Raw genomic sequence first — 12,863 nt, forward strand, 5'->3', positions numbered from 1 at the left:
AACCACCAAGAACTACCAAACATTTTGCTATTCAATTTTGTGCGGCATCTGATCAAAACCCAAGGTTCATTTCAAAACGAAAATTTTTGGTACTAAAAAACTAGGAGTAGATATTACAAATTATACACATTTCTTCATAAAAATAACCACCTGACCGAATTATTCGTTTTTGCCAGGCTACATGCCTTGTCAACACACCAGAATATTCACTTGGCGGATTCAGCGGAAAATGCAGGAACAAAATTTTGCAGTTTTGTTTGCAAATACTCTACTTCCTTTATTTTATTGATAGCTTGATTTTTCGCTGTACAAATTCGCTCTCTAAAGGAGTTTGGTAGTCACAAAAAATGAAACGATTGAAAAACATTATTGCAAAGGCACCGGTAGTTTATTGTTGAATTAGAATAATTTTGTCAAGTCTGGATAATCGTATGTTGTCCTCTTCGCAGTGTTTGAAGGATTTAGAGAGCATCAACCGTCGGCATCTCTCTAATGTTACCTTCGGAGAAAAAAATGTGAGCAACTCAACTATTTGTAAAAGCAAGATAAACAACTTGAATATTTCTACTTTGAAACAAAATAACTGTCCACTATTAATTTCTGTTAAATATCTCCTGATGGTCAACTGAATTTTATCCTAAAAGACCAGTGGGAATGTATCCCTTTCTTTTAAATTAGAATTTTTTTCTTGGCTTAGGACTGGAAAATGTCCAGATTCTTCAGATTCTTCTCTCTTGAAGAGATGTTGCTAACCTTCTATTCTCACAGTTCAATGTCTACAGCGCAAACTAAGTCGAATTTTACCGTCTCTTCCTTCTATAAGTGCAGTTTATTGCAATTATATACGCATGAGAGAACCCGTTCAATTTTCATACTAAACTATTGAATGACTCCTTTCAAATTGAGGAGCCAAGACAATTGAATAGTTTGCTTTAATATTGCTGAGAGAAGATGAGTGCTGGTACTTTGTTTTCAAAACGAAATAGATGTGAAGTTCAAACTCAGGACTGTTTTGTTACTTTGAATGTTTCTTTCAATTGTGCAACTTGCAAATTATTTTGTAGAAAAATATTTAGATCAGACGTTGGCGATTCCGTCCTACTACTCTTATAAATGAACAACTGAATATTTAACTGGTACCAGCCTCCACCCTCGTCCCAAAGCACACGCGCACGTACCCACACCACTGCCACAAAGAAACACACAAACACGCACACAGAAAATTATTCACAAATTTCCGACTAGTCCTATTTGATAAATTCCTTTTCCCCGGATTGAACAACAATTTTAATGATTGACTTCACAGATTGATTCAGTATTCTTCAATACCATTTATTGTTCTTCTCAATTATGTTGATTCGTTGCCCAAAGTTGATTATGAAATTATTATTACATCGCTACAATCGTTCTAAGAAAGTTTCATTTTAATTATTTCAGAAATTGAGATAAGGTTTTATATTCCGGATGACAAAATTTATGGACCGCTGGATGTGAACAAAAAAGAAAAATCAAATTTGTAGATTTTCTACAGCAGTTATAAAGAATTGCACACATGACCCAGTTAAACAAGTAGATCAATTTCACGTCAAAGTTTTCAACACCTGTTTACAAACACTTCCATTTGAGAAAAATGGTTGTTCAATCTATTTGCTCTGATTTTTATAAAGTTATACCTAAGAATTTCGTGAGATGAACTAAACTTGAAAACATTCTACAAAAATCTCCAAAACAAATTTAGGCATAAAAACGGAAAATGAACTATAGCAGTTCAATTTTTCAAGAGAATTTTGGCAGTCGGTTTCAATTCTCGACAATGTAGATCGGTGATAGAAATCCAAGAGTATGGGTAATATGATCATAACCAAACTTCAGATAATTTCTTAAACTAAGAACTGACGAAAGGTTGCCGTGGTGACTATCGTGGAAGTCAGAAGAATTCGGGAATAATTAGCCCTTTCAAGTAGTCAAATGGCCAATTAATATTGAGCATCGATAAATTTTAAGACAGTCACAAAATATATTAATCTTCAGATCCAATAAAACTCAATTCTTGAAGTTTTTAAAATGGTCTAAAGTTAGCTTACTATAATTTGCTTTAATTCTTTACACATAATAATCCGACAAAATTTTCTATGTGAGAAGATTCGCCGGAAAATCTTACGATAACGATACTCTTCATTTATCTACAATAATGTTTTCTGTTTTTCACTAAAAGACTACCATTGAAGGAGCTAGCAGTCTATTTTAATTAACAACAATACTAGCTATAAAAATATGTAATAAGATTATTATTAGTAACAATTAATTTATTAGCAATAGTTTTTTTTAGTAATAAGATGTTTACTAGACTATTCTATTGCTACTGACTGCTTTAAGAAAATAATTATCACCAGAGCATTAAATTTCGGTCCATACTCATCAAAGAATTAACACAACAAATTTAAATAAGTCTTTATGGCCCTCAAAATTGCTAATTAGTTTTGAAGATCGCAGTTATAGTCGCAAGAGATCACAAAAATAAACAATGTATCGAGTCATAATAACAAAGAAACGCCGGCGTTTTTATTTGATTATTTGGAAAACTAAATTATGAAGAACTCTGAAGTATAAGTTTATAAGTATAAGTGACTTTATCAGAGTCACGAATCCCGCTTTAAACACGCAACTTACAAGTTTCAAAATTCTTCAATGTATATAAAAATTTGATATTCTAGAATCTGGCACTGTGGAGTTAGGGCATCCTGGTACTTGCACGTGCATGCTTCAATTATGAGGAAAATCAAAGCATTGCTAATGTTTATGTACATGGTTGCGGAGGGGAATCTTGTTCATGTGTTTTCGCGTACAGTTCTCAGTTGATAACGGAATCTGCGTAATAAGACAAGATAATTTTACGGATGTGTTGATAGAACAATCCATAGATCTGACTATGCAAATATGTGAACATAATTCAGCCAATATCTCATTCACTCATAACTCAATGGTCATGAACTATACAGCAAACCTTGTAAACCTTATTGGGAAATATTTATTCTCTTCAATCGCCCACCTCATCTTGTCCCATTGCATATTGCATACTCCCTGCCCCCCCCCCCCCCCGTTGGAGTTAAGAACCTCTTGGAAATCTGTTAATCTAAATTTAAGCGCGTCCACTCTAAGAGAGCTGATTATCAAAAAATAATGTTTTTCGGTGTATGTGTGTGTTTCGGGAGGTGGGGGGGGGGGGGGGGTAGAATATATCCCAGACACAATTTGCATAGTTTCTTTTCTTTGAGTAACAGTTGTTACGTCATCTGTGAGTCTAAAGCGTTTGCAGTCCATTCTGGGTGAGCAGTTGCAATTCTGTTCACAATGTCATTCACCTGTGAGCACACCTGTCTAATCTGTTGGTCCCACAGCTGTGTTTGGCTGCTTGTTTCGAAGTGAACAAACCTAGCCAACTGGTCTATTGAACCCTCCATTCTGCCCTGAAATCGACAAAGTCTCAATCAAAAAATTTGTCATTTCACAGAAGAGTTGAACGAGGAGGCTCGTTAATGTGCGTTCGCACATGATGTTCCCACCCGAGCTTATCAACATTTTTTACTTAATTGTCAACCAAATGACGATATAACAAAAATAGATATTTCAGTTTAAAACAATCGTTACACAATCTAACCACTAATTGAATTACATAATGCCACGCCTCATTACTGCGCCAACAAAATCTGCCGTTAAAGAGACTACGAGAAAAAAGCAACAAAATTAGCAAAAACAAAAATTTCACGGCAAAAACTGAAAATCAAAAATTAAAAGCACCGAGTAACAACGTCAAAATGCAGTCAGATAAAAACTTAACGACACAAATTTACTTTTTCCTAACTATACAGCAGATGGAAATTTTTCTTAATGAGACTAGGTTACAAGTCGATAGAGAACGAATAATGAGGCGAAATTCAAAATTTAACCAATATTTTTTAAACCAAAAAATTTCAAAAGTCTTAAAAAGCATTAGCTTTTAACTAAACAAACCTTGACAAATTACTAAAAAGTTATTACGAAACCAAAAGGACCTGTCTTTGGTAAGAATAAGCCATAGAAACGGACTAAAGATGCAGAAAAACTAGAAAAAAATACAATTTACAAATACACAAATTATTGATACCATTAAAATCATTAGCTATTAATGACACTTATGTACTTTTAAATTAATTGTTTTTCTACTATTTCAGCTAGGATTTATACAGAGACATTTACTAAGTTTACCTACGCCACAAATGAAAACCATTGGGATCGGTTATTACGCGATTGTGTTGAAAGAAGAGAAAAAGAAACACAAAACTGACCACTCAGAAAACGTTTATAAAAACGCATATTGTATAACAAACAAAACGTCAGTGAAAAATCATATAAGTAGAAATGTTTTTTTGAAATACAAAAAATTGGACGGGACCTCTCAATGATGAAAAAAGTCACAAGTTGACGAAAAGAACAACAAAAACTGAAAACTTCGAAAAAAAAATTGAAAATGTACATCATAAACATTAAGACTATTCGCTATAAACCGAGTGCTTCGGGTAACATCATTCCTTCAATCTTCAATTACAAGCTTATGCGACCGGCCAACAATTTACGGCTACCTACAGAACAAAAAAACAGGAAAAAACAGCAAATTCAAGAAAAAAATTGATCAAGAGAAGTGTCGAAGACACTATGAAAACTCGTAGTATCAACGCCACAAAATTCAACAGCTTTCAACGGAAGCCAGTAAATACGCTAAATTGATGGTGCGACAAGATTGTTTGCCGTTCATATTTCATCAATAAACCAATACCACAAGTCATTGACCATGAAAACAACAACAAATACAGGCAGAAATTAAAAAAATCAGAAAAGTGCCTGAAGAAATTATCGAAGCAATTTAAATAATAAGCTCAACTCTGAAAACTTTAGCTACCATCCATTGAACGTCTTCGCTAAACCAACGGAAACTACCAGTATTAGGATAATGTGATAAGATTTCAAAAGGAACCAAAAATAAGAAAAAGTAACCAAAAATTTTAAAAATTATGAAAACCAGTGGCATTGAAGTCTTAAAACTATTAGATAGAAGATTAAACCGCAAGCCATATTAATTTTGTATGCAGTAGAAAAGAAAGGGGTCCTCTCAATACTGAGACTGACTAACAAGTCACGAAAAAAGTTTATTATTTATTAATGTTAAAAAAAATTTGGTGAAATTATATTTAAGCAAATTTAACAGCCATTAAATTCAATAGAAGTTAATTTTAACCTTTAAACTCAACGGAAGTAAAAAAAAACTCCGATATGCCCCGATTGGAGGTTAAGGATATTTGTCTTGCATAGTTAATTAATAAAGCATCACAATAAGTCTTATGACTATGAAAACAACAAAAACATGCAAAAACCAAAAATTCAGTAGGAAAATATAAGAAGAAAGTGTCAGAGCCATTTAAAACATAAGCTTTTCTCTGAAAACCTCATCTGTGATCCCCTGAAAATCATTTCTAAGCCATTGGGAGCTATCAATATTTGGATAATGTGATAAGAGTTCAAAAGTAACCAATAATACGAAAATATCCAAATATCTAAAAAAAATTGAAATCTTGCCATTGAAGTCATAGAACCAATTGTTAGAAAACCGCTAACCAGTTCAATTTTGGTTGCGGTAGAAAAGAAGGAGTCCTGTCACTACTGAGACTAATTAACAGTTCACGAAAAAAAAGCTTAAGATTCGTTAATGTTCATCAAAATTTTTTGAAAAATTATTTTCAAAGTCTTGACAGCCATTAAAATCAATAGCTTTCAACGAAAAAAAATAACCCGTTGTGAGGACAATGACGTTTGTTATTCTTAGGTAATCAATAAGACATCACAATAAGTCTTACGACTATGAAAACAACAAAAACAGGAAAAAAAAACCAAAAAAGTGTCGAAGCCATTTAAGCCATAAGCTTTTCTCTGAAAACTTTATCAGCGATCCACTGAACGTATTTTCTAAGTCTATGGGAGCTATCAATATTTGGATAAAGTGACACGACTTCAAAAGCAACCAATAATACAAAAATAACTAAAAAAAATTTTTAAAAAATTGAGCTCTTGTGTCATTGAAGTCATATATCCAATAGTTAGTAGATAAAACCAATAACCAGATAAAATTTGATTGCAGTAGGAAGGAATAGGGTCCTGTCATTACTGAGACTGACTTAAAGTTCACGAAAATAAGTTTATGATTAGTTAATGTTCAAAAAAAATTTTCGAAAAATTACTCTTAAGGTCTTAACAGCCAATAGCTGTCCACTCAAAGCACTAGATATGTTCACTTAATGCTCATTAGGGAACATATTGCACCTTTAGTTTATGAGTTCATGTCCTAGGACTCCAAAAACATTAGTAAATCCCCAAAAGAAAAATCAAATTTTCATTTAAAATTACGAAAACTCAGTGTCGAAGCCAAAAAAAACATGAGCAATTCCTTGAAAACAATTTTTTTGTTCATTGGGCTTTATTTGACTGTAAATGAGGTTTTTCGTTAACGGAACCTCGATATAAAAAGTGACTAGTCTCTAGGTGACTTGAAAAACAAAAAAAAGTTTTCTAAAAAAGAGCCCTCAAACAGAATTCGATTTTTTTAATAGTGAACTTCCCTATGAGACCAGAATTAGTCTTTTCAACGCCTTCAGTCTATTAGGAACACACAATTGGTTCAATTTGTGGCATGAAATGTAAATAATAAATCCTTTTTTTTATAGAAAATATCTTTATTTGAAGAAAAATTACACTAAATGTGAACAAAATCATGCCAAATATCCCGTGTTCACACAAAACTTCAATGCTCGATAACTCCTCGAAAAAACAAAAAAACGAAATTCAAAAATATCTTTTTAATTTGAATTCTACGCTGGAACAGCGTTTGAATGATACCACTCACATTTCTCTACGATGAATATATTGATCGGCCAAAATTGACTGAACAAAAAAAAACCCATTTGAGTATATAGCTCCTACCCCCACAAGTAGGTCGGAACAAAAATCTAATTTGCTATTCAGAATCCTGCAGCCTTAACGTGCATACGCAACATCTGCATGTAACTTTTTGTGCCTTTAAATGAGTTAATGTCGGACATGATAGACTGATCAGCTGGAGCTTGACTCAAATTACGCAAAACTTGAAATCGTATCGAGATTTGATTAAAAACAATACCACATGGTTGATGTCGCTCTTTAATAACTTGGCTTAACTTCGGAGTTGGGTAACGTCTGGGTGGCGTTAATAACCACTTGGCAATATTCATGATTTTATCACCACAGCCGTGCCTTATTTTGCTACATAAACATTGATGGACTCTGAACACAAATTTGACAAGGTGTTATACATCGCCTGCTCTGTGCGACTGATTAAGCTGAATGGCTATGTCTAATAGCATTTAAATCTCCATTTACCATAAATGTATGTTGTTGTAGCTGACCATAAATCAGTTTGAGATCAGAACTAGTTCAAGGCATCAATTCAAAAACAGTCGAATTATTATTATTGCATCTCATAATTATTATTTTTTTTTAAAACATGTAAATTACTCAGACTATAACCCTAAGGTTAGATATCTACATGCTCTAAAATGTTAAATAAATTAATCAGCATTGTTATTAATATAGTAATCTTCAAATTGTGGCTGTTCGTTTTTATAGGTAAAAATAGGATTTGAAGGCTCCTATTTGTCTATTAACGGGTACTTTCCTGTGTTGATCGAGCAAAAACTCGGTTAAAACATTTTTAAAGCAAGTTTTACTGTTAAAAGTTCTTATTGAAGAGGGCAATTTGTTCCATTTTTGAACGCTTTTCAAGATTAAAGATTTGTTATTCCACTTCGTTTTCGTTTTCTTTTTTATAATAATTTGATTTGTTCTGTTGTTCTGTCTGGCGTTATGGCGACTAGTAAACATTTTAAAATTTTCGGATGTTTCCCATTGTTTTATATCTGTTTGTAGCTTCATTAGGCTAACTTTTGAGATAAACAATTCGGCTGGTAGGATACGATCCTTAATGAGAAGATCAATGGAGTGGTCAAATTTTTGACGAAAATAACAAACTTTTATTCCCCAGTTAATTTGCCTGTTTATGCGGTTTATGTTTTTCACTGTAAGAGTTTGGAGGAATACTCCACTGAAAGAAAGATGAGAGAGTACAACTGACTTGAAAACATCAATTCTTACTTTCAAAGGTATTTGATTTCTTACAAGATACAAAGAACGAATTGCATTAGCCATTTTGCTTGAAACTGAATTCAGGTGATTTTCAAAGGTTAAGTTTGAATCAATTTGTACTCCCAGATAACGACATGCATGAGCTGGCTTGATAACTTCGCCTTTAAAAGAAATTTCTGGATCCGAATTAGTATGATCTGTAAAGAATAACATCTCTGTTTTATCGGCATTTAATGTGAGTTGATTCTCTGTCAGGTATTTGTCTGTTTGTTCTAATATTTTTTCAATTTTTTGGGGAATATTTTCATTACGTTCGAATTTGCATATAATACTAGTGTCATCAGCAAATTGAACAACATTATTTTCACCTTCCAGCTTTTCAGAAAAATTGTTGACATATAACAGAAAAATAAGAGGTCCTAACACAGTTCCTTGTGGAACACCATGATTAATAGTTAATTTATCTGATAAGTCAATACCCAGTTTTACGCATTGTGTTCGATTTTCGAGAAAAGATTTGAGAAGTAAAATTGTTGATTGAGAGAGGTTGAAATTTTCAGCTTTCTTGAGAAAGATTTCATGTGAAATTGAATTGAAAGCTTTTGCAAGATCTAAGAACACAGCACCTGTATCGTTATCTTGCATATTTCCTATTATTTTTTCAAAAAAAGTAAAGAACAGCATCAGTAGACGACTTTCGAGATTGGAAACCGAATTGTTTTTTGTTCAAGAGCGCAAATTTTTCAAGATATTCTAATAACTGATTAAGTAAAAGCCTTTCAAAAACTTTTGCAAAAGTTGGTGTTACAGAAATTGGACGATAATTCGTTAAAACAGAAACATCTCCTTTTTTGAAAATTGGTGTGATGTGTGCATCCTTAAGAATTGTTGGAAAAACTTTCTCTTGAATACAATCGTTAAATATAATCTGAAGATGTGTCCCAATAGCATATTTTCCGGATTTCAATGCCCAAGCATTGATGTATCCCGGCCCTGGTGCTTTGTTGTTGTCTAGATTGTCAATAACTTTATAGATTTCCCTCAAAGTAAAAGGTCTAAAATTAAACTCTTGAAAAGTTCGCTCTATTTTTTCGACGTTCAATGGAACAATCTGCCCTCTGTAGATGCCCATTTCGCTGAAAAATCTGTTAAAAGCGTTACATATTGATTTTTTATCTTTCGTTTTTTTACCATTCTCATCAATTTCAGTGATGTTTGGACTGTTATTTTTCTTTCCAATTTTTTTCTTAATGAATTTCCATTTCTCTTTTGTGGTTTCAATTTTCTTAAAAAAATCCTCTGAAAATTGATTTTGTGCTTCTTTTAACTTTCGGTTTACAAGGTTGCGATATTTTTTAAATGACGCAAAAGATTCAGCACTTTGTGTCAGTTTGTACTCATTGAAGTAACGATGTTTCTCAGAAACTAAATGTTTAATTTCTTTTGTCATCCAAGGTTTTTCTGAAGTAGTCTTTTATATTAGAAATTAATTTCTTCTCTGTTGGTGCATTTTTCTCGAGTATTGTCAGAAAAATTTTGTTAAACTCTGCAAACATTTCATCGCAGTTTCTTTGTTGATAAACTGTTCTCCAATCTGCAAGAGCCAGATCTCGACAAATTTTTTGTATCTCGTTTTTAAAAAAATTTTGTTTTCTAACAACAAAAGTTTGCTCTGAAAAAATATTACATTATGATCAATATCGAAAGGAGGTAAGCAGACTTTCCAACTAGTGATTTGCTTATTAGACGAGAAACAGTGATCTATCAAACTTTTTTATTGTTGCTTATGCGTGTAGGAATATCAATGTTAGATAACTGTAATCCTAGTCCCGCCGCAAAATTCTGAAGGCTTTTCTGCCCATTTACGCTCAACATATCAATGTTATAATCACCAAATAAGAGAATATTATCTGTAGCTGAGAACGCATTAGAAACCTCTGCACTTAATTCGTCTAAAAAGAAGTCACCCAGGCTTTGATGTGGACAATATGAGATGTTAATGAGACATTTTTCTGATAAAGAGTTGCCTAGCTCCAGCCACAAAGTTTCAAAAAATTTCGGATCAGCTAACTCAAATTCTCTTCTGCGTTTAAAATTTATTTTCTTAGGAATCCATATTCCTACACCCCCACCCTTAGCTGCTCCTGTTTGATGTGACCGATTTTTATGCAAAAAAATTGGGCTCAGCGCTGAGGTTTATATTCCAGCTTTGATCTTCGCTCATCCAAGTTTCAGTTACTATAACAAAAGTTTCCGAATCTAGCTGCTGGAGCAAGTTTGATATATCTTGATACTTATTCTGTATGCTACGAGCGTTGAAAAGTAGAAATTTTATGCCAGTTTGAGCGCCAAAAATAGCATCATCCAAAGAAGAAAGTTTTAAGTCATAGGGTCCAGGATTTTTTTCTATGTCACCACAGAGAAGCAAAAAATTTCTGTTAGGAAAACGTGAAACACTACGAACAGCCGCAATGAATAATAAAATCAGCATTCTCTGGAAATAAATCAGCACATTTTCTAAATTATCATGTTTCTTATTTATTTGAGTTAAGTAACGTTGCTTAATGTATACCTGGTCTTTCATATTTCCCATAATTATAGTAGATTAGAAGCAAGTTGACAGTCAATTGTAATTGAATTATCAACTGAAGGTCAAAATGGTCGACTGCGTTGGCATAAAACAGGCGCTAACTAAACAACAGTTGTAAAAATTCTTCCAATCAATATATGAATAAACCGGAAGACGTTGAACTTTTATGAAAACGTAAATCATAAGTTGAAATCATATCAAGCAGCTTGCAAGAAATTATCTGATATAGCGTCATAGACATGAAATCTCAAAAGAGCTATGAAGAGATTGAAACAAAAAAAAGGTTTCTAACTAATTGTCTCTTGCTTGCTTGTATGTGGAGCCGCCCTCCCATAACATTTAATTGGAGTGAGTAAAACCTAATTGAATTTAAATTACCCCATCAAAGTTTGACAAGCTTACTTTGAGAGATAAAAAATCATTTTGAGAGTAAGGCGCAAAAGAGCAAACGATTAGTCACGCCATGAACCAAAATCTCTTCTCTAATGAGCGTGAAAAATGATGGCAGGAATACAATTTGGTTAAACAATTGCAAGATAGAAAGACCAAGACGCGGATTTGAAAAGAGCGTGACATCAAATGACGAAACAAAAGAGTCGACATCACGAAATTTAAAAAAACAGCACAAGTCATGAACTACAATTCGCAGAATTTTCATTGACTAAAAAAAACTAGAGCTTGAATGGACTATGACTGGATTGCAAAACTATTAAGAAAAGAATTCCATCAAAAAAATTGGGAAAAAAGTAAAATCGAAGCAAAAATGCCGCATGTGAACAAAAAATCAGTAGCGAGAAAGCGATTTTTTTCAAACACTGCTTTATCACTTTACATAAAAATTAGAATGAAAACATTTCACGCCGCAGAGCTACTCGCTTTTTCGCTCCACTCCTTGTTTCGGCTTGATCAAAATCATCACTCCAAATTGACTTCAAAAATCGTGAAAATGTGTGAACAAATATTAAAATAATTGGAAAAAATTCTGGAAACAACTCAAAGATGTCTTTGCCAAAAAACAGCTATTTGAATAACTAGTTTCTGACGGTTGTGTAAGCATCAAAGAAAATGAAATACTTTCTTAGTTGAAATAATACAAGATAATCAAATACAAAAATTCCATTAAAAGAAAAGCTTCCAGATTTTGCAGTGAAAACGTTCAAAACTATTTTTTATCTCCTGACTTATGTCAAGTAAACCATCTGCAAGACTTGAAAAACTTTGTTGGCCAGTAATGATAGTTAAACTCAGAAAAGGACAAAACATTCCACAATTGCAAATTTTAACAAAATCCTGCTAAAATTCAACACATTAAAAACTTTAAAACCATTTCATTGTCTCAAGATACTAAACAGTATCCCTGTTTCAAACCTGAAATAGTTTCACTGGCTCATAAAGATCCATACGCTTGGAACAAAAATTTTCCAAAATTTGAAAAGTTTAAATTTTATTAATTTAAAACTAAAAGTTTTAGAGTTTTTAAATATTACTAAAACTGAAGTAAAAAAAACTGTTGATCACAATCCCATTAACTCTAGAAACTATGCAGCAGCTTATTATCAAACTTTGGTCCCAGGGCCTCTGTTGCCGGAAAAAATTCGAAAACATGAAAAAATTGCAAATACTTTTTTAAAAATTGATTAAATTCGTAATATTAAAATCTCCAAGAACACTCCATTTCATCTATAAACTATGCAGTAACATATTATCAAACCCTAGAGGAAGTTCTTAGGCCCTTGAGACTAGAGCAACCTAAAAAATGACAAAAAATTTCAAAATACTTCAAAAAATTGCAAGTTTTAAAGAAAAATTGCTAAAACTTGATATTAAAAATTTGAAAATTAATCCATGACCAACAAAAATTTTCCAATAACTTATTATCACACCCTAGCAGAGGCTTTTTTGACCCTTGACGCTCAAAAAATCTGAATAATGACTATGAATGTTAAAAAGTTGGAAAAAAAATGGCAAAAAATATCAAAAATATGCAAAAATTTGTGATGTCAAAATATTGCAAGACATTCCATTTAATCTAAAAATTATTCAGAAACTTATTTGCAAACCCTAGAGG

General features: G+C 32.6%; 1 protein-coding gene across 1 annotated transcript in view; it reads right to left on the bottom strand.

Moving 5' to 3' along the window:
• Positions 1-3,178: 3,178 nt before the first annotated feature.
• LOC142352100 (COP9 signalosome complex subunit 4-like) overlaps positions 3,179-12,863 on the bottom strand; it is a 42,178-nt gene continuing 32,493 nt past the window's right edge. The window contains exon 6 of the mRNA XM_075404471.1: positions 3,179-3,467. Coding sequence (XP_075260586.1) covers positions 3,285-3,467 — 183 coding nt within the window. The 3' untranslated portion in view covers positions 3,179-3,284. The remainder of the gene's footprint in view (positions 3,468-12,863) is intronic.

Source organism: Convolutriloba macropyga, chromosome 13 (genome assembly GCF_964194025.1).
Source record: "Convolutriloba macropyga chromosome 13, txConMacr16.3, whole genome shotgun sequence".
NCBI lineage: Eukaryota > Metazoa > Xenacoelomorpha > Acoela > Convolutidae > Convolutriloba > Convolutriloba macropyga.